General features: G+C 34.9%; 6 protein-coding genes across 9 annotated transcripts; 3 read left to right on the top strand and 3 right to left on the bottom strand.

Annotated features, from left to right (window-relative positions):
- Window positions 1-140: 140 nt before the first annotated feature.
- Window positions 141-5,155, top strand: LOC109594206 (pre-mRNA 3' end processing protein WDR33). 2 transcript variants are annotated; one of them, XM_020009407.2, is made up of 13 exons: window positions 141-279; window positions 414-560; window positions 612-787; window positions 1,240-1,509; window positions 1,570-1,721; window positions 2,473-2,570; window positions 3,029-3,155; window positions 3,208-3,441; window positions 3,507-3,718; window positions 3,803-3,823; window positions 3,876-4,076; window positions 4,132-4,257; window positions 4,313-5,155. In XM_020009407.2, exons 2-13 carry the CDS (start codon window positions 461-463, stop codon window positions 5,047-5,049), a joined length of 2,454 nt encoding a protein of 817 aa, XP_019864966.1. In that variant the 5' UTR covers window positions 141-279; window positions 414-460; the 3' UTR covers window positions 5,050-5,155. The 2 variants fall into 2 exon arrangements, with proteins under 2 accessions (XP_019864966.1, XP_019864967.1); XM_020009408.2 differs by lacking the exon at window positions 3,803-3,823.
- Window positions 5,156-5,201: 46 nt separating this feature from the next.
- Window positions 5,202-12,762, bottom strand: LOC109594212 (histone deacetylase complex subunit SAP130-A). Its single transcript, XM_020009418.2, has 12 exons — window positions 12,328-12,762; window positions 11,278-11,465; window positions 10,866-11,216; window positions 10,475-10,811; window positions 10,345-10,422; window positions 10,121-10,288; window positions 8,389-8,628; window positions 8,123-8,329; window positions 7,811-8,069; window positions 5,805-6,171; window positions 5,635-5,748; window positions 5,202-5,566 (listed from the first exon to the last, which is right to left on the bottom strand). Exons 1-12 carry the CDS (start codon window positions 12,566-12,568, stop codon window positions 5,417-5,419), a joined length of 2,700 nt encoding a protein of 899 aa, XP_019864977.1. The 5' UTR covers window positions 12,569-12,762; the 3' UTR covers window positions 5,202-5,416.
- Window positions 12,763-12,950: 188 nt separating this feature from the next.
- LOC109594170 (general transcription factor IIE subunit 1) lies at window positions 12,951-14,668 on the top strand. The gene is made up of 4 exons (XM_020009361.2): window positions 12,951-13,765; window positions 13,817-13,961; window positions 14,015-14,263; window positions 14,320-14,668. Exons 1-4 carry the CDS (start codon window positions 13,187-13,189, stop codon window positions 14,556-14,558), a joined length of 1,212 nt encoding a protein of 403 aa, XP_019864920.1. The 5' UTR covers window positions 12,951-13,186; the 3' UTR covers window positions 14,559-14,668.
- A 183-nt stretch (window positions 14,669-14,851) lies between these two features.
- On the bottom strand, window positions 14,852-16,244 carry LOC109594201 (vacuolar protein sorting-associated protein 37A). 2 transcript variants are annotated; one of them, XM_020009402.2, is made up of 6 exons: window positions 16,098-16,244; window positions 15,857-16,046; window positions 15,685-15,802; window positions 15,390-15,635; window positions 15,181-15,332; window positions 14,852-15,127 (listed from the first exon to the last, which is right to left on the bottom strand). In XM_020009402.2, the coding sequence occupies exons 1-6, from the start codon at window positions 16,172-16,174 to the stop codon at window positions 14,933-14,935; spliced, it is 978 nt and encodes a 325-aa protein (XP_019864961.1). In that variant the 5' UTR covers window positions 16,175-16,244; the 3' UTR covers window positions 14,852-14,932. The 2 variants fall into 2 exon arrangements, with proteins under 2 accessions (XP_019864961.1, XP_019864962.1); XM_020009403.2 differs by having other exon boundaries at window positions 15,390-15,629.
- A 32-nt stretch (window positions 16,245-16,276) lies between these two features.
- LOC109594200 (dedicator of cytokinesis protein 7) lies at window positions 16,277-24,412 on the top strand. Of its 2 annotated transcripts, none has more exons than XM_049966589.1 (23): window positions 16,277-16,377; window positions 16,438-16,510; window positions 16,565-16,746; window positions 16,807-17,003; window positions 17,057-17,399; window positions 17,452-17,731; window positions 17,786-17,960; window positions 18,035-18,810; window positions 18,865-19,151; window positions 19,201-19,375; window positions 19,428-19,551; window positions 19,653-20,646; window positions 20,705-20,801; window positions 20,863-21,172; window positions 21,226-21,542; window positions 21,590-21,742; window positions 21,796-22,066; window positions 22,124-22,544; window positions 22,605-22,776; window positions 22,835-23,015; window positions 23,073-23,463; window positions 23,519-23,668; window positions 24,215-24,412. In XM_049966589.1, the coding sequence occupies exons 1-23, from the start codon at window positions 16,337-16,339 to the stop codon at window positions 24,255-24,257; spliced, it is 6,153 nt and encodes a 2,050-aa protein (XP_049822546.1). In that variant the 5' UTR covers window positions 16,277-16,336; the 3' UTR covers window positions 24,258-24,412. The 2 variants fall into 2 exon arrangements, with proteins under 2 accessions (XP_049822546.1, XP_049822545.1); XM_049966588.1 differs by having other exon boundaries at window positions 19,641-20,646.
- Window positions 24,413-24,875: 463 nt separating this feature from the next.
- On the bottom strand, window positions 24,876-26,595 carry LOC109594163 (ribonucleoside-diphosphate reductase subunit M2). The gene is made up of 2 exons (XM_020009355.2): window positions 26,356-26,595; window positions 24,876-26,299 (listed from the first exon to the last, which is right to left on the bottom strand). The coding sequence occupies exon 2, from the start codon at window positions 26,297-26,299 to the stop codon at window positions 25,199-25,201; it is 1,101 nt and encodes a 366-aa protein (XP_019864914.1). The 5' UTR covers window positions 26,356-26,595; the 3' UTR covers window positions 24,876-25,198.
- Window positions 26,596-27,454: the final 859 nt, after the last annotated feature.

Below are 27,454 nucleotides of genomic sequence, written 5' to 3'. Positions count from 1 at the left end.
CGTCGCGCACAAATCAAAAGGCGCACGCGCTGTCAATGTCACAAATCACCATCTTCCCTATCATTTTCCGTTTCCCTCGCTCCAACGGTTCGATCATAAGCCGTTTCCTTTACGCGTCTGTTTTCATGTGTGGTGTATATCTGTGCTCTATAATCAACTCGAAAAGCATTTCGGAACTAGACGTTATGACGAATTGTGATTTATCAGGATAATCGAAACGTAATTACACCAATAAACTGTTATGATCACAATAAGCGTTCCGTATTGGTCACACTTGAGGTAAGTAATTAACAAAAAGTGAGACAAAACATGTATCCACGTTTTCTGACAGTTAATTTTTTCATATAAATAAATTAAAAAAAAGAAAGCACCCGACTGGGCGAAAGTTGCATTTGTTTTGTCATTATTTCCAGGTGATTTTCATGTAATTGAGGTAAAGCAATTAAATAAACACGTGAAAATGGACTTCGCACAGCCGCCTCCGAATATGAGCGTGCCGCCTCCTGGCATGCCCGGGGGTCCCAATTTGTCCATGCCTCCGCCAAACATGACCGGACAAGGTAAGTTCAACGAATAGATTTTTAAAGAAAAATCTAAATCGTTCGTTTTAGGTGGCTACAACAATATGAATAATCGACCAGGATTTAGGCCATTCATGAACATGTCGAGGCCTCTGCCTGGGGCTTTGAACAACATGACACTGGAGGATTTTGATGGCAAGAGGCTAAGAAAGTCTGTTATGAGAAAGACAGTTGATTATAACTCAGCAATAATTAAGGAACTCGAAGTAAGATTGGTTATGTAAATCTTGTATGTGTTGTTTTGTAGATGATTAGTTGTATTGTTGGCTCTTTTTACAGCTTCTATGTGTTTATTTAAATAAATCTTTGTTATTATTATTGTATCAACAGTTACTGACTGAGACATAATGTTTACATAAGCTAATAACAATTGGATCATAATTTTTTAAAAATAATTATTGTAAACTTGACATTTTGACAAAAATTATGAGATGCAAATAAATTTGATAAATCAGAAGATCAGTATATCAGAAATGAAGATTTTAATATTTATTTCATATTAAGTTATTAGCCTTATTCATATTAACGCAATTAAATTATTTGGCTTGTATTGTTTTATATATACATTTTCAATTTTTAAATCATTTATATAAATTAAAAACTATTTAAGTAACAAAATATAGGAAAAATAAATGTAATAACAAAATTATTACTTCAGTGTAGAGTATGGCAAAGGGATTACCGTGACCGTAGGGCGTTACAACCCGATGCCATGTACTACCCCGACATGATGCCGCCCCCAAGTTACCAAGACAACCCGATCAACTGCGTAACCACCCGATTCGTGAAAACGGCGACGAATAAAATGAGGTGTCCTATATTTTGCATGGCCTGGACGCCGGAAGGCCGAAGGTTGGTAACGGGTGCCAGCAGCGGAGAATTCACTTTATGGAACGGTTTAACGTTCAATTTTGAAACCATTCTGCAGGTGTGTTAAGCCGGCGTGTATTATTTGTTGCTTTGTATCAAGGGGTCTTGTTTGTTCTAGGCACACGACAGTCCGGTTCGTACAATGGTGTGGAGTCACAACGACAGCTGGATGGTGACCGGGGACCATGCGGGGTACGTCAAGTATTGGCAGTCCAACATGAACAACGTCAAAATGTTCCAGGCGCATAAAGAGGCCCTCCGTGGCATAAGGTATCTACAACTTATCTTCGTTATACTCAGATTTGTATACTTTTTTATATATTTTCCTGTTTTAATAAAAAGTACCCATCCTGTCCTTACATTAGTGCAATTTTTTAATGTCAATTGAAATTAAAAAGAAATGCTAAACTAATCTCAACTGCCCTGTGATAAATTGTGATATTTTCAACATTCGATATGTACATATAACTTACGTCAATAAATTCGTTTTAAATTAAATTTCGGAGACACTTCCAAACTTGTTTTTAAAGTGTGTGCTCTTTTGCGTGCATTTTGGAAACAATTTTGGAAATGCATTTTTATTTTTTTAACCTTTTAATCGGTAAAATAACAAAAAATAAAAAGTTTATTAGAGAACTTGTTTTATTTCATCCAAGAAGAGAGATACTTTGGATTCGGAGGAAATGGACTATTTTGTAATAAAAACAATAAATTGTTTAATTTCCATACTTGTTTTAATAATAATAAAACGATACGAGTTTTATTTATTTATTTTTTTTTATTTTTAAGTTTAATAAAGAAACCCATAAATAAATTCCTAATTGTCCTTTTATGTATTAATTTAATTTTTGCACTAATGCTTTTTCTTACAAGATGTTTCAAAATGTTCTTAAAAATATTACTAGCAGAGGATAGTTTTCATTTTGAAGCAATTTGTTCATATTAAACTTGAAAATGTATGTTATTTTAATAAAAAAATCATTGCACTGACGTGGTACTATGAGAATATTGTATTTACCAGCTTCAGCCCCTCAGACACCAAGTTTGTAACATGTTCGGACGATGGTACTCTCAGAATTTGGGACTTTTTACGATATCAAGAGGAGAGAGTACTCAGAGGTAAGTTCAAATGACTTTTTTTCTCACAAATATGCTTGTGTGCGTTCTAAAGTTCTCAGAAAATCGAAAATCAGCTCATATTTGAAGCCACATGTTTCCATTGTCGATTTTAGAATTATATATTAGTAAACATTATTCATAATTTTTATTTATTTAAATTGTTACTAATTCACACCAACATGATTTAAGTTACAACTATATTTATTATATTTTTATATGTATATTCCTCTTATTGGACATTTTTATAATTAATATAAAAGGTATACTGTTTAAACCAGTATAATGTACAGATATTAAGTTTTAATCAATTGTTAGTTTTAATTACAATCAATTAAAGTAAGAATTATGAGCTTACATACACAAAAACACTTTATGAGCATTAACATTCGTTATAAAACGAAACGATTTATACTTGTATAATATTTAGCACGTAAAACATTTGAAAATTAATATTTTAGGACACGGTGCCGATGTAAAATGCGTCCACTGGCATCCACAAAAATCTCTTATCATCTCTGGCAGCAAAGACAATCAACAACCAATTAAATTATGGGATCCAAAGACCGGGCAATCTTTAGCAACACTGTAAGTTGTGAGGCCACGTTAAACGCGACCGATTAATTAATAAATTGTTTAGGCATGCACACAAGTCAACCGTTATGGATCTCAAATGGAACGACAACGGAAATTGGTTAATAACGGCTTCGAGGGATCACTTACTGAAGCTGTTCGATTTGAGGAATCTAAGTCAAGAAGTACAAACATTCAGGGGCCATAAGAAGGAGGCCTCTAGCGTTGCCTGGCATCCTATTCACGAAGGGCTGTTCTGCAGTGGTGGATCTGATGGTGCTATTATGTTTTGGCATGTAGGGTATGTGATCAAAATTGAAATAAAACTAAAACAGTATGACAATAATTTGCTTTGTAATTGATTAGTGCTGACAAAGAGGTGGGTGCCATTGAACAGGCCCATGATAGTATAGTGTGGACGTTGGCCTGGCATCCATTGGGACACATTTTATGTTCCGGATCAAACGATCATACCAGTAAATTTTGGACGAGGAACAGACCTGGTGATCAAATGAGGGACAAGTACAATTTGAACACGTTACCAGCCGGTATTGATGGATTGGAAGACATGGATGTTGGTAAGATCCACTTTATATACTCAATTAGGATGTAAAAGATTAATATTGTATTTGTTCTATGTATTCTTTGTATGTCTAATGCAGATGTCAATGTGGGATCAAATAGTAGGTATTCCGGATAGTCGAAAAAATAATCTCCTAATGTTTGATGTTTTAGATGAGCCTTCCTCCATTATACCCGGAATGGGACCTGAAGATAAAGTGGATATCACGTCAATTATTTCGGATGGTAACGCTACCATCCCCGGCCTGGACCTTGACCCACTTGCGAACGCCAACGACGATAAACCAAAAGCGAAGAAAGTACCGTTCAGTAAACCCATTCCTAGAAATTTCCAGGCTCAATGGAACGAAACAGGTGATATTTGTACGGCCTAAATAAAATATAAATATTTTACTCTTCTTTTTTGTAGATGATGGGCCGGGTAGTATAAATGAGGTGCTTACACAGTTAGTAGAGAACACTCCTGGGGTTGTACCATTGCAAAAGATTGCCCCCAATGCTATTATTGTATACGGAAAACTAATACCTGTTGAGCGTAAGTAAACGTAAATTAAAGTAAACATTTTCGTACTTATTGTATCATTTAACAGCGGGTTCTAAACTGGAACAGGCTATCGCTGACGGCCCGGAAGCTTTACAAAAGTATATAGATTCAGGGGAAATAGAAGAATTGCACGATGTAATGCCCATAAAGGACGATGACGAAGATTATTTAAACGATCCATTAGACGATGAGCCTAATAAAGCAGTTACTGATTTGGTTACTGGGGTTTATCCTAATGATCAAGATCTGAGGAGTAATGATATGGACATGAGGTTTATGTCCAGGGACAATGAAATTAGACAAATGGGAGATATGGATTTCAGGGTTCAAGATCAGGACTTTAGAAACAATCACGATTATGATATGAGGAACGACGGGGGAGAGGAAGACTACCGGTACAATTCAAATTCCGGAGATCAGGACTTCAGAAACTTCTATGAAGAAGAAGAATACAATGAAGAGTACTACGATTGGCAGAGGAACGGAAACAATTACGATAATAGTTACCGCGGCGGGCCTCCCCCGGGGCCCAACAGAAACAACTTCCGAAACCAACCGAACTATAACAGGAATGACCCTAACAATGGGCAGCAAGATTGGAATAAGGACTTCAGAGGTCGAGGTCGCGGTAGGGGCATGCCCAGAGGTATCATGAGAGGTGGTAGGGGTAACCCAAGAGGTAATCCAAGAGGACAGAGAGGCATGATGAGGGGCGGCCCAAATATTAGGGGAGATAAAGGTGCAAACCGTGGTCAGCCTGGCCGAGGAAGATTTTCGATGTAAAATATTTTTGTATTTAACTGATCGTGATTTTGATTTTTTTAATTTAAATATTTTCATGTATAGGATCATGTTATATTTTCTTTTTGAAATATATTATTTTAGTAAATACTATATTTTTATTACATATCTGCAAGGTTTGAAGTAAAAAATGATTAAAATTATAAAATAAGTTTTTATTAAACTATGAATCTTATGGATAACATTGTAAATGTCAGTTGTATATTTACAAACCAATAATATAAATAATCTTGGATTCTTCATATAAAAATTATAAATAGAAACTTCTCAAAAACAACACATTTCACGTCCCTTGTAAAATAACACAAACATAAAAATAATCCAGATCAAGTGAAACTCCACTAGAGGTTTATGGTTTGTCGCGTTTCTTAAAATTCCGTTTACTGGCACATCGGTTTATAATGTCCGTCACATGAGCTTTGTGATCGAAGATTTTCATTATTTGTGTCTTCGCTTCTATCATACCATCGTTTATTATTTTGATTCTTTGCATGTTGCCCTAAAAATTATATAACAATTAATAAACGTCATAATAAACATTAAGAGAAAAGGAAATTGGATATTTACCTTAATGAGTTCATTAATCCTATTTGCATCTTTATTATTTTTGTCAATTTCTTCAGGTTCAGTGCTTTTTAATAGTTCAGTCAGTTGATTGTACACTTGTTGTTCTTGATCAGCCTGAAATTGACACATTACATGTACAATTATCTTTTGAAAAAGTCAATTAAACTTACTAAATCTTCCATCTGAGTGGTCAAATGATGAATCTTCCAACCATTGACCTTCTCCTGCACGCGACACTGATTGGCCAGATCCATGATAGAAGGTCGTCGTTCGTCTTTGGGGCGAACGTCCGAGTAGCGCAAGTAGTGGTTGTGCGTCGATTTCCACGTGTGGCGATAGCCGTTCAGAAGACTGGCGGTGGCAGGTTTACGTACCGTCGTCACACGAACAGCCTCAGGAGCACCGTCACGCGGCTCGTCGTCAACACCACCTTCACCGTCTGATTCTTCGGGCTCCTCTCCTTCTTTCTTTATGCCACTGTTCTCGGAAATGAATTGCATATCATCATTGTGCTCACCCAGATCGTTACTTCCCGTTCTGAAATTTTGTCATTAGTAAGAAAAGTGGTCCACAAACATACTTAATATATTTTTTTAGGAATGGGGGAATTGGAGGAAGGAAGGATCCAGTTTGAAGTTATTCTCTCACTTAATTTTTTTTTAACTGGTTCCCTTAACTGTTTGAAAGTATTTATTTTTTGTCAAAATTGTACAATATAAAGAATTAGTTTTATGATATATAGTTAATTTAATTCGTTGAAACTGCATCAATACTTGACTTTAAAAATCAAACTCAAAAAGCAAAATATTATTCTAAATTTAAAATATCGATTTACCTAAAAGATTCTTTTAAATAGTTTATAATATTGTCTCACACAACCTCAGCTTTTTTAATTTAGGATTTAAATGACTACATTCATTTACCTGAAAAATCCATGATTAAATACTACTGTATCCACAAAATGAATGGAAATAGATAATAAATTATCTATTTAAAATAAAAATTATTCATTAGCACCGGTGCAATATTCATCGCACAACGGCTGCCCGAATTAAAAAGAAAGAAGATTGTGTTTTTGTATTTGAAATACAAAAAATAGAAAACAATTACATATATACAGTATGGACTGTGTCCAACTAGAGTGGTTGTCAGAGAAAAATTTAAAATTAATCTTTTTGAAAGATAATTTAATTCAAATTTTTTCCAGTCAGTATAAAAAGTGTATTATTTCAATATTCTATACGTTTTTTGCATCCCAAAAACGATGAAGATATTACTTTAAATGCAGAAATGGACAGGTGAATCCAGGTTCAATATAATAGGATCTGATGGTAAACACTACTTGGAGTTTGAAGCCTAGACTCACTACAAAAACTGGGGGAGGAATGTTTTGGGGTTCTTTTTTGGCATGGTATAGGACTACAGAAAATTATTGGTAAAATGGATCGTTTTATATACCGAGATGTGATATTATCATATCTCATTATCTTTTACCAGTTACATGAGTTTGATTTGATTAAAACATAATCATATTGAAGTTTTCAACTGTTCAGCGTCCAGATCTAAATCCAGTTGAAAACTTATAGAACAATATGAAGTATCAATGATTAAAACACCAAAAAGTAACAAATTTAGATTAATTGTGATTCATAGGTATAAATCAGACAATATTGTATAGGATTAAAAGTTTGAATAAAACAAATTATTGACTTTTTTCAGGTATAGAATCTGCCGTGATATATTATTATTACCTTTCATTCCTCCAATTAAATGGCATTTTCAAATTTGAATAAGAATTGGAATTATAATTGTGTGTATATTGTGGTTGTGGTAATATTTACAATATTTCATGCAAATGTCCTGTCCATATTCCTCAGCTTACTGAGCCATGCTAAATTTGAATATCTTGAAAACGTTAAGCTTCTAAACATGAGAAATTTTATGTGGAAATACAATAAAAATTTTATGTTGCTACAGAATTGAAAGTTTCATTTACTGTCAGTTTACTAACCTAACCAAACATTTTGAGTATTCTTTTTAAATTATATTTTCTTCCAACATTTTCAACGCCTACTGTATAACGAGAAAATAAAGGGCACGTGTAGTGTGTTTTGTTTTTTTGCAATTAGCAATTTAGAGGTGTGTAAAACAATTAATAAACAATCATCCAACTTACAGCTGTTGCTTTCTAGGCTTTTTTCTTGGACTCATCTCCATTGGTGGTTTGACGTCCTCCTCCTCCTTGTTGTTCATCGGCACATGTGGGTTGCTGTCCTCGTTGACTTCCGCCAATCCGGGACTGGAAGTGGCTGATATTGTGGTGCTGCCTGCGGAACTGTGGCCGTTCCCCCTAGAATCGGGCCTCGAAGGCGGCGATATTGGCGTGGGGCTTTGTTGTGGGAGGTTTGTCAGTAGCGGTGTTAAATTCTTTGAAGCTGTAACAGCGTGTTTTATACACTGCAACAGATTATATTATTTTTAAAATTACCTTTAAGGGGCGATCCCTCGTGATCACGCTTTCTCAAGATGGTGGGTCTCGGGGAAGACGTGGTTTTAGACGGCATGGGCTGCTGCTGTTGCACCTCTTGCAGCTCCAAAGTCTGGGCCTGACCGAAGGGCTGCTGTTGACCCCTGCTTGGTTCCACCAACATGACCTGATTGTAGCGCAACGTCGAATTTGACGAAGCCACAATCCCTATAATGCAACGACATTTATTTATAGATGTTTATGTCATAATTTTTTGCTGAACGTACCGTGCACAGGGGTGACGGTCGCTGGTCCCACAGAAGCGGGTCGTATCTGCTGCTGGGCGGACGCGACAGTCGCAAAAGCTGTTCCTTGAGTGCCGCTCTGTTGCTGCTGCGACTGGGCGGTGAAAGGACGCGTTACGGCTCCGCCCGCCTCATAGAAGTAGGTGCCGGTCGATATGGAATATGCGGCGACCGTTGTTGTCGCCACCGCGACACTGCTCGTCGGTGTCGATGGTGTCGGACCTAACAAAAAGTTCGTGCTCAGTTAGATTTGTTTTACGACTTCAGCTTTGTCTAATTTAAAGTAAAAAGTTCTTTCTTCTTCTTCTTCTTGGGGCTCAATAATAGAGTTGTCATCATCTGAACTCAACTCGAAATTTGTAAATATTCGATTGTTGTTCTAACTGTATTTAAATTGCGTTTATTTACTGTTGGTTCTGAATATTTTGAATTTAAAATCTTAAGGTATTATAGTTTTTCTTTTATTTATTTGTGGTTTTATATCAGTTCGTTTCTTTTTAAAAATGACAGATCACAATCTTCAGATTCACTGAATATGGTGAATTTATGAATTTATAGTTTTAATTAAGTAGTTTATAGAAGTGTTAAAAATAGCACAAATTATCTTATTTTTCAACAATCTTGAAGTATTATACTGATAATATTATACTTAAACAAATTAATTTAAAATTTAAATTTTCGTAAGATTGTAGTAGAATAGATGAATCATGTGCGGAAATTACCTCAGAAGAATTGGGAAAGATAACTACGAACTTACGTACAAAATATGATAAAAGCATTGGTGGAAGTAAATAAAATTTGATTAAAAAAATAAAATCAATAAATCTCCATAGAATTATGAAGAATATGCAAAATTTTTAAAGTAATTTGGTAGTATATACCAATTTCAGGGTGTGTTTTACCTAGTGCAGTAGTTAAATTTTCTATAAACAATTTGCTTGTAGAATTTCTTCAATTTTCAGGAAAAAAATTCCCTGTAGGTTTGGATTTGGGCCAAAAACGTGACATTCTGTTTGTAAGTACATATTTTTATCCTTTATAATTAAAAAAAAAGTTTGTCAAAATCGGTAAAAAAATTAAATTTTATGAGGGTGTCCAGTTATCAAATGAGCCTCATTGTATGTAAAACAATATTTAAGAAAAATAACTTCTCCCATGTTTAAATGTTAAACTACATTTTAATTTTGACGAAATTAACTTCTAATCTTATTAAGGACCAACAACAGAAAAATAAATAAGTGATAATAATAAAATATAAACAACAAAATAATTGTTAATACATACAACAAAGCGAAAGCACGAAATGTCAGTCACAACTGTGAAACAACAAACTTTTTATGGTAATATAGATAAGGATAGATAAAGACTATTCTGAATGATTACTTATCTTTTATCAGTAATAATTGTTTTTAAGATATAATAAAGGGGCGTGGAGGTAATACAATATTAGAGTATCTATATTTAATATTTCGTAAGAAATTTGCAGATATAACCTAATAAATTTTATGTGAATATTGTGAGATAATTAATAATAAATTGTTTTTTAATTATAAAACTAAATTTCAATTGAAAATTACATATGAATTGTCATAGTCAAGTAAATGTTTTTATGTAAATAAAAATGACATACATTACAATAAAAAGAAGTAAAATCATTCCCCATTTGAAATATAAAAATGATAGGAAAAAATGATTTGTAATCAATTTTACTTACTGGGAGACAGTCTTTTTGAGGGCGTCTGTAGAGGAGTGTGAATGAACACATTGGCAGAGGCACCTGCACCTTGCGTTTCACTTTGTGGAAACACTTTGGCTATGGAAATTGTTTGTGGAGGTACCACTGCTGTTTGTCTTTGGGCTACTAGAGTTGCAGGTACATTTACTAAAAACCACAAGCACTAAAATGATTTTCAAAATCTTAATGAAAAAGAAACTTACTTGTCCTTGCAGTTGTTGACGCCACACTTTGAGTGGTTGTTTTTATCGGTGCTTGTAGTGACGTTAGGTGGATTGTACCTAAGACAAATTTTGAGTAATATCACCATAAATGACTTAATGTATAAAATACCTTGAGTGGGCTGAGTAATAACTTTAGCACCCTGTGTTTGAAGACTTCTTTGTTGCGCCGGGTTCGTTACGGCAACCAGAGATGTGAGATTAAGGGCTGATATTCTGGTTCCAATCATGTTGTTAGTTGACACTACTGTTGGCGTAGTGACTGTTAATCTCCCTATAGGAGCACCGGGTTGAGTAGTGACAATACGAGCTGAAGTCGTACCTAAAACTGGTGTCTGAACTGTTGAAATTCTCGATCCTGACGTTAGAACAGTCTGAGGAGTAACCAAGCGTGCTCCGGCTGTCGAAACATTGGCCGGCACTGTTAACCTAGCCGTAGCAACTTGGGTCTGTAAGCATAAAATTTATTAATACAAAAAACGACATTAAAATGAACAACATACAATAGGGCGGGCGCCTTGTGGCTGCCTTTGACTGGGTACCGTACTAGCAACAGTAATTCTACTGGGCGTGAACTGACTGCTAGTGTTTGCACTATACACGACGGCCTGCGTTCGAACCGGTTGTGCTATAATGGCGTTTTGCAGAATAGTCCCCGGCCTTATGGTCGATACGGGGCCGCTCTGTGTACGTCCCACTATTTGTTGTTTTCCGGTTACGGTTGCACCCCTTACCGGGGAGCTCAATACGGTTGGTGCGCCTTTTATCTGACCCCCATTAGACGAGTTGGTGGTCAACCAGGCCGTTCCTTGAGCGGGACTGGGTGTTCGAGGTGGCCTTACAAAACCGTGAGCCTAGAAAAGAAAACACAATTAAGAGTTTATTGATGAACAGATAAAATACTGAATTACTTACAGTGGCTACGTTACTTCGAGGTGCTGCGAGATTCGCGACCACGGCGGGTCCCCTCGGCACATGATAGGTGCCGGTCGGTACCAGAGGTGTCGAAAGTGTTATTTGCGCGGGTCTTTGGATTGTCAGGTTTCCTGACACTGATGGGGCTTGAGAACTTGTAATGATTCCAAGTTGAGTTCTTCCTGCCTCTGCAAGAAAATTAATAATTTATACCAATATATTCGCAACGTGCATTTATAAAAAAAACTCATAATAGTCAAAATATTAAATAATAACTCAAGCAATACAAAATTTTACTAATAAAAAACTACTTTTACTAAACAAAAATATTCAAATTACGTCAATTATTATTGTATTCATATTATGGAGTATTTTTTAATTAAATTTAATATAAACTGAAAATCTTATTAGAACTAGGACGAAATGGCAAAATACGGGCCTGTAATATCCCATTCTCTTGGGGAATCTTGCGGTAATTAAGTTGGCATTTCTGATTTGTCAAGGTGGGAGATAATTTTTGCTTTATTTTTATTAATTTATAACATTTTAATTTCTGATTGTAAGTATGTATTAAATGATGAAGAAGTTTAAAGTAATTATATGTCTAATGCAAATACACTAATTAAATAGCATAGAATTGTGACAGAATAAAAAGTGTAATAAACAATTGTAAAACATACTGTAAAACTTTGATTATTATTTACATTTTTAATTTTCAAGACCATAAATATTCTATTTTAGATTAATAAATAATACATAGCAACTCTTAATGATGAAATAGTCATGGTGTTGAATTTGATAGCAAGTGGAAACACAAAAAAACATATTTTAACACTGGAATAAAAAACGTGACCCAAAGAAACCTGAAAAATATTTCCATTACAAATAAAAATTGATTTTAAATAGGTTTAAACCCTTTTGCCTCCAAAACAACCAAATATTATTTTAACCTATACCAAACAAGAAAGTTGAATCAAAATGAGAAAATTTGGCACTTTCACAGCTGGTTACACATAAAGCACACAAACCTTAAGCAAACACAAAACCTACCTGGTTTGAGAACAGCCTGTGGCACAATGTTAGTGGTGATAATCGTTTGGCCGCCAACAGAACTGCTCCCAGAGCTTGTTGGAAGTGGCTGTTGCACCACCCTCATGCCCCTAAGAGTCTGACTGGTCATCACCAGGGGTCCCTTGCCCTCAACTGTTCGGACAGTGGTTATTTGATTCCTGGCCAAGTCAAGGGGCAAGCCCTTCTGCATGTCTTTGTCATCGTCACCGGTGGCACTCATTGTTCACACGTTTTACTTTACAACCACATGAGAAATTACGTTTAGTTTTATAAACAAACCCACCAAAAGCATCTGCTGATGGAAATTTAATTAAAACGTATCGGATTTTGGCCCTCTCCCACTGAATAATTAGTCCAAAATGCGATTATTGGTTGTGTGAAACCATTCACTGGGATATGGCATAATTTAAAAGCGAATAGGCTTAGATATAATCGAATAACACTGCTGTATTATCGAAATAAACTTCAAAATTTAACAGTGATGGCGATGAGTCTACGAAGGACAAAAAAATGCTGCAACGCTGTGTGCAAATGAACACATTTGTAGTTATGCGCACGGAGGCTACGCTGGGGGCTACGGACAAAAATGGTTTTATGACAATTTGATATTTTTATATTTATGCCAATTAACTAACTCTGACGTAATTCGGTTAATAAATTCAAAATTTTGTTTGAATTTTTAATTTTATATTTATTTACGAAAAAAAAAAACTGAGAATTTTGTGACTTGATTTACTGCGACGTTGATGTTGGCAATACTATAACCTCAAATTCGAAAAATGTTTGTTGAAATTATTTACCATGTACACAGTTTAAGTATTAAAAATAAATAAAGAAAATGAGTGAGGAGAGATTAGTTACTGAGGTACCTAGCAGCCTAAAACAACTGGCTAGGTTGGTCGTTAGGGGTTTTTATACAATAGAGGATGCTTTAATTGTTGATATGTTAGTTAGAAATCCCTGTATGAAAGAGGATGATATTTGTGAGTTACTTAAGTTCGAGCGTAAAATGTTAAGGGCGAAAATAGCGACCCTAAAAAATGATAAATTTATACAAGTCCGGTTAAGAATGGAGACTGGAGCTGATGGAAAGGCACAGAAAATAAACTATTATTTTATTAATTACAAAAGTTTTGTAAATGTAGTTAAATATAAATTAGATATAATGAGAAAAAGATTAGAGACTGAAGAAAGAGACGCGACCAGCCGGGCCAGTTTTAAATGCCCAGGGTGTCTGAAGACATTCACAGATTTAGAAGCGGATCAGCTATTTGATTTTATGACTGGTGAATTTCGGTGTACATACTGTAGGGAAGTGGTTGAAGAAGATTCATCTGCTTTACCAAAAAAGGATTCTAGGTTATTATTGGCCAAATTTAATGAACAACTTGAGCCTTTATATATTCTGTTACGTGAGGTAAACTCTTTAAAAATATATATTTTCTATGGTACAGCTACTTATTTTTAGGTAGAAGGTATTAAATTGGCTCCAGAAGTACTGGAGCCAGAACCAGTGGATATTAGTACAATTAGGGGACTTGACAAAAAACAAAATCCTCAACAACCTACAGACACTTGGTCTGGAGAAGCAACAAGAAACTCTGGCTTTGCAGGTACAAAATTGAACAAACTAATTAGTATTGTCAAAAACTTGATTTTTTTATAGTTGAAGAAGCAAGAGTGGATATTACCATTGGCGAGGAAACTCAAAATAATATGGCCAATCGGAAAGAAGCGCCAATTTGGATGATGGAATCAACAGTAATCACAAATACAGATTCTCTAGATGCTAAAACAAGTGATTCAGTCTTGGATTCTGCTACTGAAACAAGTACTGGCAACAAGGATGACATCATGAGTGTGTTGCTTGCTCATGAAAAGAGACCTAATACCAGTGCAGCAAGTGCAGTTAGAGGTTAATAAAGTTAAATATTTAATTTTGGGACATTAATTGATTTTTCTCATTTCCAGGTTTGAATAATGATTCAGATTCAAGTGATGATGAGTTACATGAAGTGAAAGAATCAAATGTGGATACAATGGACAGTGATGATGATGATGATGATGGAAATGTGCCCTCAGTTTCTGTAGGGAACCGCACATATGCCATAACTGACATCAATGATACCATAATAGCTGAAATGACTCAAGCTGAAAAAGAAATTTATGTTCAAGTTTTCCAAGATTATTACTCTCACATGAATTACTAATTGTTATCTGGAATTTAATTTTGTATATTTCTGTAATTTTTCCACTACAGTGTTTATTTTCATATTTAAGTAAGAATCCTCATTTATGAGTAATATATTTTTTAAGGACACTGTTTTTTATTTATTTATCTTCATGATACTTTAATAAAAGGTTTATAGAAATTCAAAAATATTCCAAGTCAATTTAATTTTTAACACTCATCACAACAAATAAATTAATTAACTAAAAGTACCAACATGACATCACAATTTTAATTTTTAATTGGTGAAAAAAGGGTGACTGATAAACTAAATTTAATAAATAAATTTAATTCCTAATATAGAGAATGCCTAATATCACAATTAAAAGAAAATAAGAATAATGCTTTTAGATATTAAAAACCAGCTTTCTCCAAACTATCTAATTGGTAACCCAACTTCTCTTCTTTAGTCTTCCTTAACTGACATAACTTTCTTGAAGCTATGTATTGATTCATAAATCTGTCTACATCAATTTCCCCTTGTAAAAACTTTTCTGCAATCCTTTCACTATCTACTTCGGCTTTTCCAGCTTCTATTTTTAATTGTTCCTAAAATTAAAGTAGTAAGTAAATTGCAAGTACAAATCTCAGTTAAATTTTACTTGGATTTTCCTAGGGGAGAATTTGTCTGATAGTGCTTGATAAATACCATGTAACCTCTCAGTTTGACAAACCAAATTTGCAACTTCTTCCATTCTTTGATTTATATTGCCTTTATATGTTTCTAATTGCTGTTGTTTAGATAAATTCCCTTCTGCAATTGCATATTATATTTTATATAACTGTGTCAGACTATATATTACAAAAGTACCTGCTATTTCTTCAATTTGTGCAATACACTCATCCAACATTCTGTTTTGATCACTGATACACTGTATTTCCTCAATAAATTCTTGTTGTCTATCTACATTATCATTTAAAAACTGTAACTCTTCAATACTTAACTTATTCAAGGAAGGAAACTGGAAATACATTTTAGCTTGAACATGACTAGGAGGAGAAAAGCTGCTCATTACAGGTAAAGTGGGAAAACTTGGACTAATCCTTTTTTCTGAACCTAAAAAACAGTAAATATTACATATATTACACAGGAAAAAATACTTTACCATTGATTGGAATTGATGCAGATATCTTATTAGAGTGAGTAAATAAAGGTGGTGGTGTCCGTTCAAATTCTCTAATAATTGCCTGAACAACTCTGCCCAAGTCAGAATGTACTGTGAACTAAAAAAAATGTATCTTCAATACACCAAATTATTTTAATTGATAATTAGTTACATTTAATAATCCAGGAGCTGATACAATTTCTCCGTCTGCATTGACCCAAGGATGTATCACAACTGGCTGAATTTTAAGCACAGGTTTTTCTTTGGGAAATTCATTTCCCAATAAAATATTTAAAATCAGTTCATTTCCACCAGAATTGAATACTATTTGATATTCTTGCCCTTCAGTTATCTCATTAACACTGAAATAAACAATGAGTAAAAAGTGATTGAATATGTTTGCAAATATTTACTTTGCATTGAATACTTTTAATGTATTTATTTGACGTTTACGTATGTCCGCATCGGTTTTGTACATTCTAGATAACATCACACGTAAATATAATAAAAATAAGATTCACAAAATTTATATTAACTTCTTCACAAGACACATTTTGACATTTAGCGAGTGCGATCTAACTACTAATTAAATATAAACGGTACATTTGAGCTATTCTGTTAAAACATGCAAATAAACTTCTAAACGTCAAAAATGGCGTCCACACAAAGGGCGTTTACACAAAAATTATCAAAGTATTTTAAACGTAACTAATTGAGTGTTCAAAAGTAATCTTAATTCTTTAATTTTTTTAGACATAATGCCGCCGACGTGCGACGAAATGTGGCCAGCCATAAAAGTGGCTTGTTGTCTCCCTCATCCACTTCTGTGGGTTTTGTTTATTTTTAATTTGAGTACTGTAAATAATGAGTTATATTTTAGAGCTGGTCAAATGCAGATGTGGCCGAACCGTTAGATTTTGAAGAGTTCTTGGGCCAGTATCAAACAACAATAGACAGGGAACCTTTAAGACATATTTTAGACGTACCTCAAGGTGATGTTGAAGTAGATGTTATAGAGAGACCCATTAGAACTTTAAAACCAATAATTCCTGAAGAAAAAATGTAAGAATTTTATTTTCTTATTTAACACTTACATGCAAAAATGTCCAATTGTAATTCCAGTGAAACACTACCACCACATGTTCAAGCTTGTGTTGAATGCTATAGGTCTAATTGGAATGTTGTCAGATACAATCACAGATCATTAAGTAGCAGTGTTTCAAGCAGATCAAATCTCTCTAAAACATTAGAACCTAGTCCAAAACAAGAGTTTGAGGTTGATTTTCAAGCCACACCATCTGAAGCCAACAGTGAAATAGGTAACATAAAGCAATCATAATTCATTCATGTTTTTGTAATATATTATTTCTAGATCTTTCATCTGCACCCAGTAGTAGTAGACATAGTGTGGCATCAATTGGGTCTGTGTCATCATGTGGTGATACTTTGACACCTAGGAATTCATGGGCTTCTTTAGATCTGAGACATTCAGCAGGAGATCAATTAATCAATGATATACTAGAGCAGTCAGCTCCAGAAGCAATAGACCAGCTTAATGAAAGTAGGAGACAAAATGATAGGCAAGATGCTTTATTTGCTTTGTGCCCACAGACCACAGATTTGGAAATGGGAGAACCTGTTGAGAAGAGGCTTCCTGCTAATATTCCTTTTGAATATTTGGGACATAGGGTTTTGGTGAAATGTCAACAATTAACGTAAATAAAATATATTTTTATTAGTTCATGTGTATTGAACTTGTGTTTGTAGCATGGAATTGGAGGTTGAACCTTTGTTTGCCTCAATGGCTTTGTATGATTGCAAGGAGAGAAAGAAAGTGTCTGAAACTTTCCATTTTGATTTAAATCCAGAGAGTTTGAAAAGAATGTTAGGTAGCCATGTGCCTTATTCTGATACCAGCACTTTGGCAAGAGGTTGTGTGTTTAATATCTCACATCCTTCTCCTGACTTATTTATTGTCATTAGGATTGAAAAGGTTTTGCAGGGTGACATCAATGAATGTATTGAACCTTATTTGAAGGATGACAAAGTAATATATGTGGGAGTTAATTATTTTAGTTTTTCTTAACAAATTGTGTTGTAGAATCGTGATAAACTAAAATCTAATGCAGTGTCAGTGTGTGAGAGATTGGGAAAATACAGACAACCATTTGCTTGGACAGCTATAAATTTAATAAATGTAATAAACGATGGTAATTCTATGGAAAGGGATTTAGATAAGGAATCCACTGGTTCAGGATCAAATACCAACAGTTTAGGTTTGATATTTAACTAATATTATATTTACAATACTCTATTTTTCAATTACGTAACATTAATCTCATTTTTCAAGATCGAAAATCAACTGGAAGCAGTTTAGAACAGCTCCGTAGACGGGCTGCTGACATGGGCACCCTAACGCGCAGAGGATCACTGGAGAGGCGCATCGAAAAACGACGATCATGGTCTCCTGACCACTTGGCTACAAGTCTCGATTCGTTCAGGCCGATAACCTTAACAATGTCCAGCTTTTTCAAACAAGAGTGCGAAAAGTTACGAGACGATGACTTGTATAAATGCCTGCAAGAGTTGAAAAAACCGGCAATCCTGTTAAAGAAACTAAAACAAATTCCTGCAACATTGAAATTAGAAATTTGCCCATGTCCCATTGAGGTGAAGAACTGTCTGACCCCAGAATTGTCGAAACTTCATCCATATCCTGATGAGAAAAGCCGACCTTTGAAAGAACTACTCGAGTTTCCCGTTAAAGAAATTTTAGTTCCCCATTACACATACAGAAATCTATTGTATGTCAGTCCCAAGGAGTTAAATTTCTCAAATCGCACGGGATCTGCGAGAAATTTAACAGTGAAAGTGCAGCTGATGGCTGGTGAGGGTGATCATCATGCCCTGTACAACATTTACGGAAAATCTAGTTCACCGGAAACAACGAACGAAGCTTACAGCACTGTAACTTATCACAATAAATGTCCTAGTTTTTATGATGAAATAAAAATGAAATTACCAGCTGCTTTGGCTGATAATCACCACTTACTTTTCACTTTTTATCATATATCTTGTCAGAAGAAACTTGAACAATCTTCAGTTGATACACCAGTAGGGTATACTGTAAGTTTTACGGTAATTGTATAGCCTTGTTTTACCTTAAAGTGATTGTTCTAGTGGTTGCCATTACTGAGGGATGGGCGTTTGGTCACTGGAGATTTTTGCTTACCAATAATGCTGGAACCACCAATGCCAAATTACAGTTATATACCACCAGATGTTTGTTTGCCAGGCACCAAATGGCTAGACAATCATAAAGGTCTGTTCACTGTGACTCTAGAAACCGCATCGTCCGTACACACACAGGATAACTCCTTAGAAAGATTCCTTACTGCATACGATGTCGTGCATTCAGGTGTTATACCTGCACGATTGGGAGAAAGCGGATCGGAAAATGAACTGAGGTACGGCTTTGAAAGAATGTGTGTAAATATCTAATGTTACATTGTACAGGTCGGCTATGGCGGGTTTGTCTGGTGCAAGACCTGAGCTTATAGTGCGTCATTTGCCTTTGATATTTGACATTATTATCCAACTGCTGGTTCAGCCTCCTCGGATTTCCGGTCATACCCTTAACATTGGTCATAACTGCTTTGAAGCCTTATGTATTCTTTTGGAAAACATTTCGGTAGTAATTTTAATAACGTACACATTTGATTTACTTATAAAACAATTTTTAGAATCTGCAAGAGTTACAAGTTGATCAGCATCATAGAAATGCTTTGTTGGCAACCTATATTCAGTATCAGTGTAACCTTCCTCATCCGCTTTGCAGTAGTAATCAGAGTTCCCCAGATTGGGAAGGTAAATTAACGTATTTATTATTATTAAATTGGCACTGAAATAATTGTTGTCCTGTTATAAAAATGTATGATTTCTTTTTATTTTACTAGAACACATTTTAGGTGGATCTGGATTAGCTAGGAGCAGTTCCAATCCGGACTTAGAAATCGCCCACCTTCAACATGCGCGAGGTTTGGACCGTGCAGCTAGTATGCGTGTGCCCGGCGATCAAACGAGTCCCAACATTAGCCCATGCCAAAGGGTGGTGCATCAAGAGCTGGTCCTGCAGTGGGTAGTATCAAGTGGTAGAATAAGGGACATGGCTATGCAAAACGCCTGGTTTTTGTTCGAACTAATCAACAAAAGCATGGTCGAGCATCTAGCCAGAACTAATAACTTGGACTCCTCCAGAAAAAATCGATTCCCCGACCATTTTATGGAGGACATAACCACTCTCGTTCAAAATGTTACTGGAGAGATTATAGCACACTCAACTGGTGAAACCAGAAAAGCACACAAGTTAAACGCGGCTTTGGCTTTCTTCTGTTTTGATTTGCTATCTATAGCTGATAGAGGATTCGTTTTCAGTTTAATTCGTTCCTACAACAAGCAACTTCATGTTAAAATAGCTGCGATTCACGAATCTGTACTCATAGAGTTAAAACTAGAGTTCGCACGTATTTTGTGCAGCCATGAACATTATGTAGCCCTGAACTTACCCTTTGCATCTCCATTTATGTCCACTGGCGCAAGTGTATCTCCAAGTCCCAGTGTTACAAGCTCTACTAGTCAGAACAGCTTCCTGTCGGGACCGCCTGCTAGTCAAGAAAGAGCCGCCATTTTCGCCGAGTTGTCGCCAGAGTATAAACAACATCATTATCTCGCCGGATTAGTTCTTTCAGATTTAGCCACAGTTTTACTGGAAATGAACTTCCCTTCATTACATAGTAAAGCGGTGGATACTGTGAAGTCGTTGTTGTCTTGGCATGACGGCGACCCAAGGTATGTCTCTCCTGAGGCTAGAAGAAGAGTGGCAGCTTTATATTTGCCTTTATTAGCTATTGCTATGGATGTGCTGCCTTTACTTCATCATTTTGCTGTAGACAAAACTGACAGGTGAGATCTAGAGCACGTTGTTAACTTGTTAATACTAAATGTTAATCGTTAATGTTAGGTACAATGATAGCGGCATTTCGTCCAACATTGATCAAACTGTGGCTTTAGCAATTTCCGGCAATGTAACCCAAGGAAATGTCGACTCGTTTGCACCGGTAAATATAATAAAGGTAACATTGCCTTCATTGATATCAATTAATTAATTATGTAATGTAGCTTCCTGCGAGAAAGAACGCTATATCAGCGGACGTCACCAGAAACTTGCTTACTTGCGTGCTTTGGGTGTTAAAAAATCTTGAGCGTGAGTCTCTAACCCAATGGTTGGGTGAACTGAGTTCTTCAAGATTGGCAACTCTTTTGCATCTGTTGGACGCTTGTACTAGCTGCTTCGAGTACAGACCCAGGAGGAGAGCTCCTCCACCGTCGGGATACGCTCATGCTCAAGTCGCCCAAGATATGCGTTCGCGTTTAGAGGATGTCATATTGGGGCAGGGATCCGCCAGGGAAATGATGCAAAGAAGAAAAGGCAAATGCTCCTAATTGTTAACTGATTGGTTTGTGACATTGTACAAATTACAGGTGGTACTCCCCAAGCTGCGGTTGAAAAGCTTCGCTGGCGCAAGGAACAGATGACCTACCGTCATGGTACAGATCAAGTGGATCGTCCGAGGGACGATTTGATCAACGACATTCATTTGGAGGGCCACTTGGCAACTGAAGCTTCGTTCATCATACTCGACACGTTGGAAAGATGTGTTGCCACTGTTGCGCAATGCGATTCCCAACAACATCTGGTCGGACTGGCGTTAACCGTTTTATTGCATGCTTTAGGCAAGAATCAAAGTACTACGGTTCTACCTCACATGTTTGCATCGCAACGAAGCTTAGTTTTTAAGGTAAGTCTTAAAACTTGTATTATTCTTTATTATATTTCGTTTTTTAGTTTCACAGTGCCTTGTTTGATGAAGAGAGCAGTCACTGTGCTGATCTGTGCCTTCTCTTGTTGAAACATTGTGGTTCCCAAATTGCTTCAGTCAGATCACAAGCTGCTGCCTCGCTCTATCTGTTGATGAGACAAACATTCCAAATTGGCAATGTAATATATTTAAATATGTATTTCTGTACAAGTTTTATCGTGTATTTTTATAGAATTTTGCAAGAGTAAAAATGCAAGTGACAATGTCTTTGAGTAGTCTAGTCGGTACTTCGTCGTCATTCAGCGACGATTCGTTAAGAAGGTCACTGAAGACTATTCTGGAATACGGCGAAAGAGACTCCGAATTGCAAGAAACAACATTCCCCGAACAAGTTCGTGATTTAGTATTCAATCTGCACATGATCCTTTCCGACACTGTAAAGATGAAAGAGTTCCAAGAAGATCCGGAGATGCTCTTGGACTTGATGTTCCGTATAGCCAAAGGTATAATCCTATAAACAAGTAATACTCAGTAAATTTTTGAATTTTTTATCAATTTAGGATATCAAAACTCTCCTGATTTGAGATTGACATGGCTGGCGAACATGGCCCAGAAACATATGGAGAGAGGTAATCATTGTGAAGCTGGAATGTGCCTGGTGCATTCCGCCGCCCTTGTAGCGGAGTACTTGGTGATGCTCGAATCACTTCCACATTTACCTGTTGGGGCGGCCGCTTTGGAGAGAGTGAGTCCAAATGTTTTGGAGGAGAGTGCCGTGTCCGACGACGTTTTAAGTCCAGAAACTGAGGGCGGATGTTTAGGATTACATTTTACAGAGGGGGGTTTACTGGGACTGTTGGAGCATGCGGCCAGCAGTTTTCATGCAGCAGCCATGTACGAACCTATGAATGATATTTATAGAGTACTGATTCCTATTGCGGAAAATAACAGAGACTTTAAAAAATTGGCCAACATTCATGGGTAAATATCATTATTAAATTGAAGTTCTAAATCTAAATTTGTTTGTTTTTATTAATTTAGAAAATTACACGACGCTTACACTAGAATTGATCAGTTACATGGAAAACGAATGTTTGGTACGTACTTTAGAGTAGGATTTTATGGATCAAAGTTTGGAGATCTTCACGAACAAGAATTTATATACAAAGAGCCAACGTTAACAAAACTCCCTGAAATTTTCAGCAGACTTGAGGTAAAATATATAATTTATAGTGGATTACTGTTATTTAAAAATTTGTCATATAATTTAGAATTTCTATGCGGAACGTTTTGGACCAGACAATGTAATAATCATCAAAGATTCAAATACAGTGGACACGTCATCTTTGGATTCTGAAAAAGCATACATTCAAATAACATATGTTGAGCCTTATTTTGAACAATACGAACTGCGATATCGACAAACACACTTTGATAGAAACTTTAACATAAGTATGATACTCTAGCACATTTCATACAATACAATATCTAAATGGTATTATGTTTTAGAACGATTCGTTTACGCCACTCCATTTACAATGACTGGAAAGGCTCATGGAGAGCTAAGAGATCAGTATAAGAGAAAAACAATTCTCACAACAGCCGTTCATTTCCCGTATGTCAAAACTAGAATACAAGTCGTACATCGCACCCAAATCACATTAACTCCTATAGAGGTTGCCATTGAAGATATCCAAAAGAAAACACTGGAATTGGCTACTGCTACAAACCAAGAACCGCCAGATCCGAAAATTCTACAAATGGTTCTACAGGGTTGCATTGGTACTACTGTGAATCAAGGACCTCTTGAAATGGCAACCACTTTCTTACCTAGTGACGGAAAGACTTTAACGAAACACCAAAATAAATTAAGACTGTGCTTCAAGGACTTCTCCAAGAAGTAATTCAATCCTAAATGTTAATAAATTCGGTTTATTTTCATTCAACTGTTCCAGGTGTCAAGATGCATTGAAGAAAAATAAGAATTTAATTGGTCCAGACCAAAGAGATTACCAAAGAGAATTGGACAGAAATTACAAAAGATTCATTGAAAAACTGCAACCTCTAGTCAACCCACAAACAAATATAACCATCACAAATACAAGGTACAATAATTAAATAATTAATTAATAATTATATAGGATGTATCTAAAATAGGTGGTCAAAATTATGAAGAAAATCTAAATATATATTTTTTTTCTGAAATTTCTTGTGAGGAAAATACAGTCTCTTAAAATTAAATATCAAAAATTGTTTTTTTTTTGTTTCCATAACCTTTGGTCCAATCCAAATTTGGTATATACAGTGATCATTATTGTAGCAACTTTTTAAAATGTTAAATATCTTCATCATAGTTCTTTTATTTTGTAACAATATTTGCAATTTGTGTTTTATACAGTATTATAAAAAATACGTATGCCCCATAGTGGGAGACTTACTCTCTTTATTGTACATGATTCAGGATTCAGATGGAACAAACTCTTATCAAATTGTATATATACAAAATCAAATATAGATTTTCTTCTTTATTAGACGTCTTCCCAGATTAGGATAATTTATTTTAGATACGCCTTGTTATGTATAGATATTTTTAAAACAATATCATTAATATTAATATCATGATTAAATTCCTATATTAATGTTTGTTTCAGTCCTCACAAGTATTCTTCAGAAAGCACTGCACTGAAATGGTAATTCCTATATTGAAACTTTCTGCAATATAACGTATTTATTATACCTAATTCTAATTATTATTCTAAATTACTATAGGCAAATCCATTTTATTTATATACTGGTATGTAAGCTTTTATATTTTTTATATAGCGGAAATAATATATTATCCCAGAAACGATTTTCATTTGATGACCCTACTTACTAAAATACGAGGAAAGGTAACGTACTAATAATCTACAATAAAAAAATAAATAAAATATTTAAAATATCTTTGGTATCATTTGAATCATTCCTTGCTCTATATACCAACATATTAATTTACAATTCATACCAATTAAACTCACTGGTAAAGCATCAGTGAGGAATTCTTGTTCAATGATTATAGCGTCTCAAATTATACCAGTTACCCATTCCTTTGATTGTTTTCGCACAGGTAGGAGAACATTAAACAAGCAAAATCACAGTGGAAATCCTCATCCCTTGAAAAACTCATTCAAAAAGGTTAAACCAAGCATAATTCTTTTATTTTTAGACAGAAAATTGAAAAGAAGATGCCCTCAACTGCAGCAAAAGCTATATTTTTCTTTCCAAAACTGGCATTCTTCCCAGTACAAATAATTTACAAAATAAAACATCAAAAATTGTATATATTTTATTAAAATTAAAGCTTAAAAATACTTTAAACTCAATTATAAGTATAAACTAAAATAGCCTAAATGTACAACAATATATATATATAAATAAAATTCGATGAGTAAATATCTACCTTAAAAAAATTAATAAATTGTAAAATTATTGAATTATTCTTAACAGGAACAATTTTACTTCAAATATTAAAATTTAAATTAAATTAATTAATAAAAAAGTAAATGTTTAATTAAAAAGTAATTATAAGAATGATTTTAACATTTGAAGTAAAAACTTTTTTGGTTTTATTTGAATCTTTGAATTCTTTGTGAGATTTAAAAATCAGCATCTGTAGAAAATACTGTGTCATTGTCAATCACTCCAACTTTTTGATATTCTCCAACTTTCTTTTCAAAGAAGTTTGTTTTTCCATCTGTAGAGATTATTGTCATGAAATCAAAAGGATTTACAACATTATAAATCTTCTCACACCCCAATTCTGTCAATAATCTATCAGCCACAAACTCAATATATTGACACATTAATTTACAATTCATGCCAATTAAACTCACTGGTAAAGCATCAGTGAGGAATTCTTGTTCAATGATTACAGCATCGCGAATTATACTTGTCACTCTTTCCTTTGAAGGTTTTTGTACAAGGTAGGAGAACATTAAACAAGCAAAATCACAGTGTAGACCTTCATCCCTTGAAATTAACTCATTTGAAAAGGTTAAGCCAGGCATAAGACCCCTCTTTTTGAGCCAGAAAATTGCTGCAAAACTGCCAGAAAAGAAAATGCCCTCAACAGCAGCAAAAGCTACAATTCTCTCACCAAAACTGGCATTCTTGCTGCTGATCCAGTTCAATGCCCATTCAGCCTTCTTTTTAACACAAGGTAATGTTTCAATGGCATTGAAAAGAAATTCTTTTTGATCCGGATCACTGATGTAAGTTTCAATTAGCATGCTGTACATTTCAGAGTGGATATTCTCAATGGCAATTTGAAATCCATAAAAGCACCTAGCTTCAGTGACCTGCACTTCTTGGCTGAACCGTTCCACTAAGTTCTCGTTCACAATACCATCAGAGGCGGCAAAGAAAGCAAGGACGTGGGAGATGAAGTGCCTTTCATTGTCTGTTAGCTTGACCCAATGATCCAGATCCTTGGACAAGTCCACTTCTTCTGTTGTCCAAAATGAGGCTTCTGCTTCCTTGTATTTGGCCCAAATATCTGGGTATTGAATGGGGAAAATAACAAATCGACGTGGGTTCTCTCTAAGCAACGGTTCCAGTTCGGGATCAAAAGGCATGGATGCACCTTTGTCCTGGATCTTTTCTGTCTTTTTAGGGGAGGCATTTTGGAAGTTATTTACCTTTAAAACATCCCTTTTCGATGGTGATTTCAGAAGGTTTTCTTTGTCGTAAGAAGGCATCTGCAAACAAGTATAGACAAGTCACAAAACTGCGAAACAAACAAAGATTAACTTACGATTTGTAAATATGTTAAGTACGCCGCAGATTCAACGCATCAAATAAAATAGGCGCCAAAACGTCCGTTATATTTATAGCGCAGTGGTATTGGCGCGAAAGCTTATCGCCCCCTACATCGAAAACATTTAATTAACATGTTTCACATTACTAATTTAGTAAATATTTGTTGTCGGAAGTATCATTCAGTGATGCTGTTATATCACGTAAAATCGCACATAAAAATATTGGTGCATATAACCAAAGTTAACCTTTTCGGTGCGGGGATATATATTATGCAATAATATGAAATTGTAATCTTGGTTGCCTACAAATTATAGGAAATACCGCAGAATTTGCTGTCGTAAGAAAACTTATAAAACGCAATAGGTGCAGAATTTGTGACCATGAGAAATAATCTCAGGTGCCTAGATCATGTATATATCAATTGAAATCCGTTTGATCCTACTAAATTTTAAGACACCATGCACGACAAAGACCGTAAATGTCAGTAAATTTGTTTCGTAGTGAAAATCTTTTATTGTCATTTTCATACATGATGTCTCTCTAAAAATACAGTAGGATCAAAGAGTTTCCAATCGGTATAATTGATATCAATTATCCTCCTTTTCAATTATTATATAAAAAAATTTTTAAACAGATACGTATTAAAGAGTAATGAGTCAGTAAAAAAATGATAAAAAAATATAGTTAATTAATCATTATAAATTTTTAGAATTCACTCATTTAAAATATGCTAGGGAGTAGTCATAAATATACAAGTTTCTAAAATAAGTGGTAAAAATTTGGGAGCAGGTATAACACGTCCTATAATGAAGAAAATCTATTCTATTCTGTCTAATATTTTCATATATCCGTAACCTTTAGTCCCATAGTGTTTAAATTTGGAATGTATTATACAAAAATTCCTACCTACAATTCCATAAAATAAACTTTCTCTATAATAATACAGTAGCGTAGATTCTCCTCTTTTTCTCGTCCTGTTTTATTCGTTACTGTATTTTTCAAAATTTCTGAAAGAAAAAATACTCTTGATTAATTTTAATCACAGCTGTTTTTTAAATATTTCAGTTTTAATTTAAGTGATTTCCATACAATAC

This window comes from Aethina tumida, chromosome 4 (genome assembly GCF_024364675.1).
Source record: "Aethina tumida isolate Nest 87 chromosome 4, icAetTumi1.1, whole genome shotgun sequence".
Lineage (NCBI taxonomy): Eukaryota > Metazoa > Arthropoda > Insecta > Coleoptera > Nitidulidae > Aethina > Aethina tumida.
This window is presented reverse-complemented; position numbering and strand designations above follow the sequence as displayed.

Excerpts from the sequence above, each read along its gene's own strand:
- LOC109594206 (XM_020009407.2), top strand. The coding sequence starts at position 461 with ATGGACTTCGCACAGCCGCCTCCGAATATGAGCGTGCCGCCTCCTGGC. Across the intron at positions 561-611 it reads GCCAAACATGACCGGACAAG|GTGGCTACAACAATATGAAT; the intron begins GTAAGTTCAACG and ends CGTTCGTTTTAG. Across the intron at positions 4,077-4,131 it reads GGCTCAATGGAACGAAACAG|ATGATGGGCCGGGTAGTATA; the intron begins GTGATATTTGTA and ends TCTTTTTTGTAG.
- LOC109594212 (XM_020009418.2), bottom strand. The coding sequence starts at position 12,568 with ATGAGTGCCACCGGTGACGATGACAAAGACATGCAGAAGGGCTTGCCC. Across the intron at positions 11,466-12,327 it reads ACAGGCTGTTCTCAAACCAG|AGGCAGGAAGAACTCAACTT; the intron begins GTAGGTTTTGTG and ends ATTTTCTTGCAG. Across the intron at positions 8,070-8,122 it reads CGAGGGATCGCCCCTTAAAG|CTTCAAAGAATTTAACACCG; the intron begins GTAATTTTAAAA and ends ACGCTGTTACAG.
- LOC109594170 (XM_020009361.2), top strand. The coding sequence starts at position 13,187 with ATGAGTGAGGAGAGATTAGTTACTGAGGTACCTAGCAGCCTAAAACAA. Across the intron at positions 13,766-13,816 it reads TATATATTCTGTTACGTGAG|GTAGAAGGTATTAAATTGGC; the intron begins GTAAACTCTTTA and ends ACTTATTTTTAG. Across the intron at positions 13,962-14,014 it reads AAGAAACTCTGGCTTTGCAG|TTGAAGAAGCAAGAGTGGAT; the intron begins GTACAAAATTGA and ends ATTTTTTTATAG.
- LOC109594201 (XM_020009402.2), bottom strand. The coding sequence starts at position 16,174 with ATGTTATCTAGAATGTACAAAACCGATGCGGACATACGTAAACGTCAA. Across the intron at positions 15,803-15,856 it reads CAGCTCCTGGATTATTAAAT|TTCACAGTACATTCTGACTT; the intron begins GTAACTAATTAT and ends CATTTTTTTTAG. Across the intron at positions 15,636-15,684 it reads TGCATCAATTCCAATCAATG|GTTCAGAAAAAAGGATTAGT; the intron begins GTAAAGTATTTT and ends ACTGTTTTTTAG.
- LOC109594200 (XM_049966588.1), top strand. The coding sequence starts at position 16,337 with ATGGCGTCCACACAAAGGGCGTTTACACAAAAATTATCAAA. Across the intron at positions 18,811-18,864 it reads ATACACCAGTAGGGTATACT|TGGTTGCCATTACTGAGGGA; the intron begins GTAAGTTTTACG and ends TGATTGTTCTAG. Across the intron at positions 20,802-20,862 it reads ATGTCGACTCGTTTGCACCG|CTTCCTGCGAGAAAGAACGC; the intron begins GTAAATATAATA and ends TATGTAATGTAG.
- LOC109594163 (XM_020009355.2), bottom strand. The coding sequence starts at position 26,299 with ATGCCTTCTTACGACAAAGAAAACCTTCTGAAATCACCATCGAAAAGG.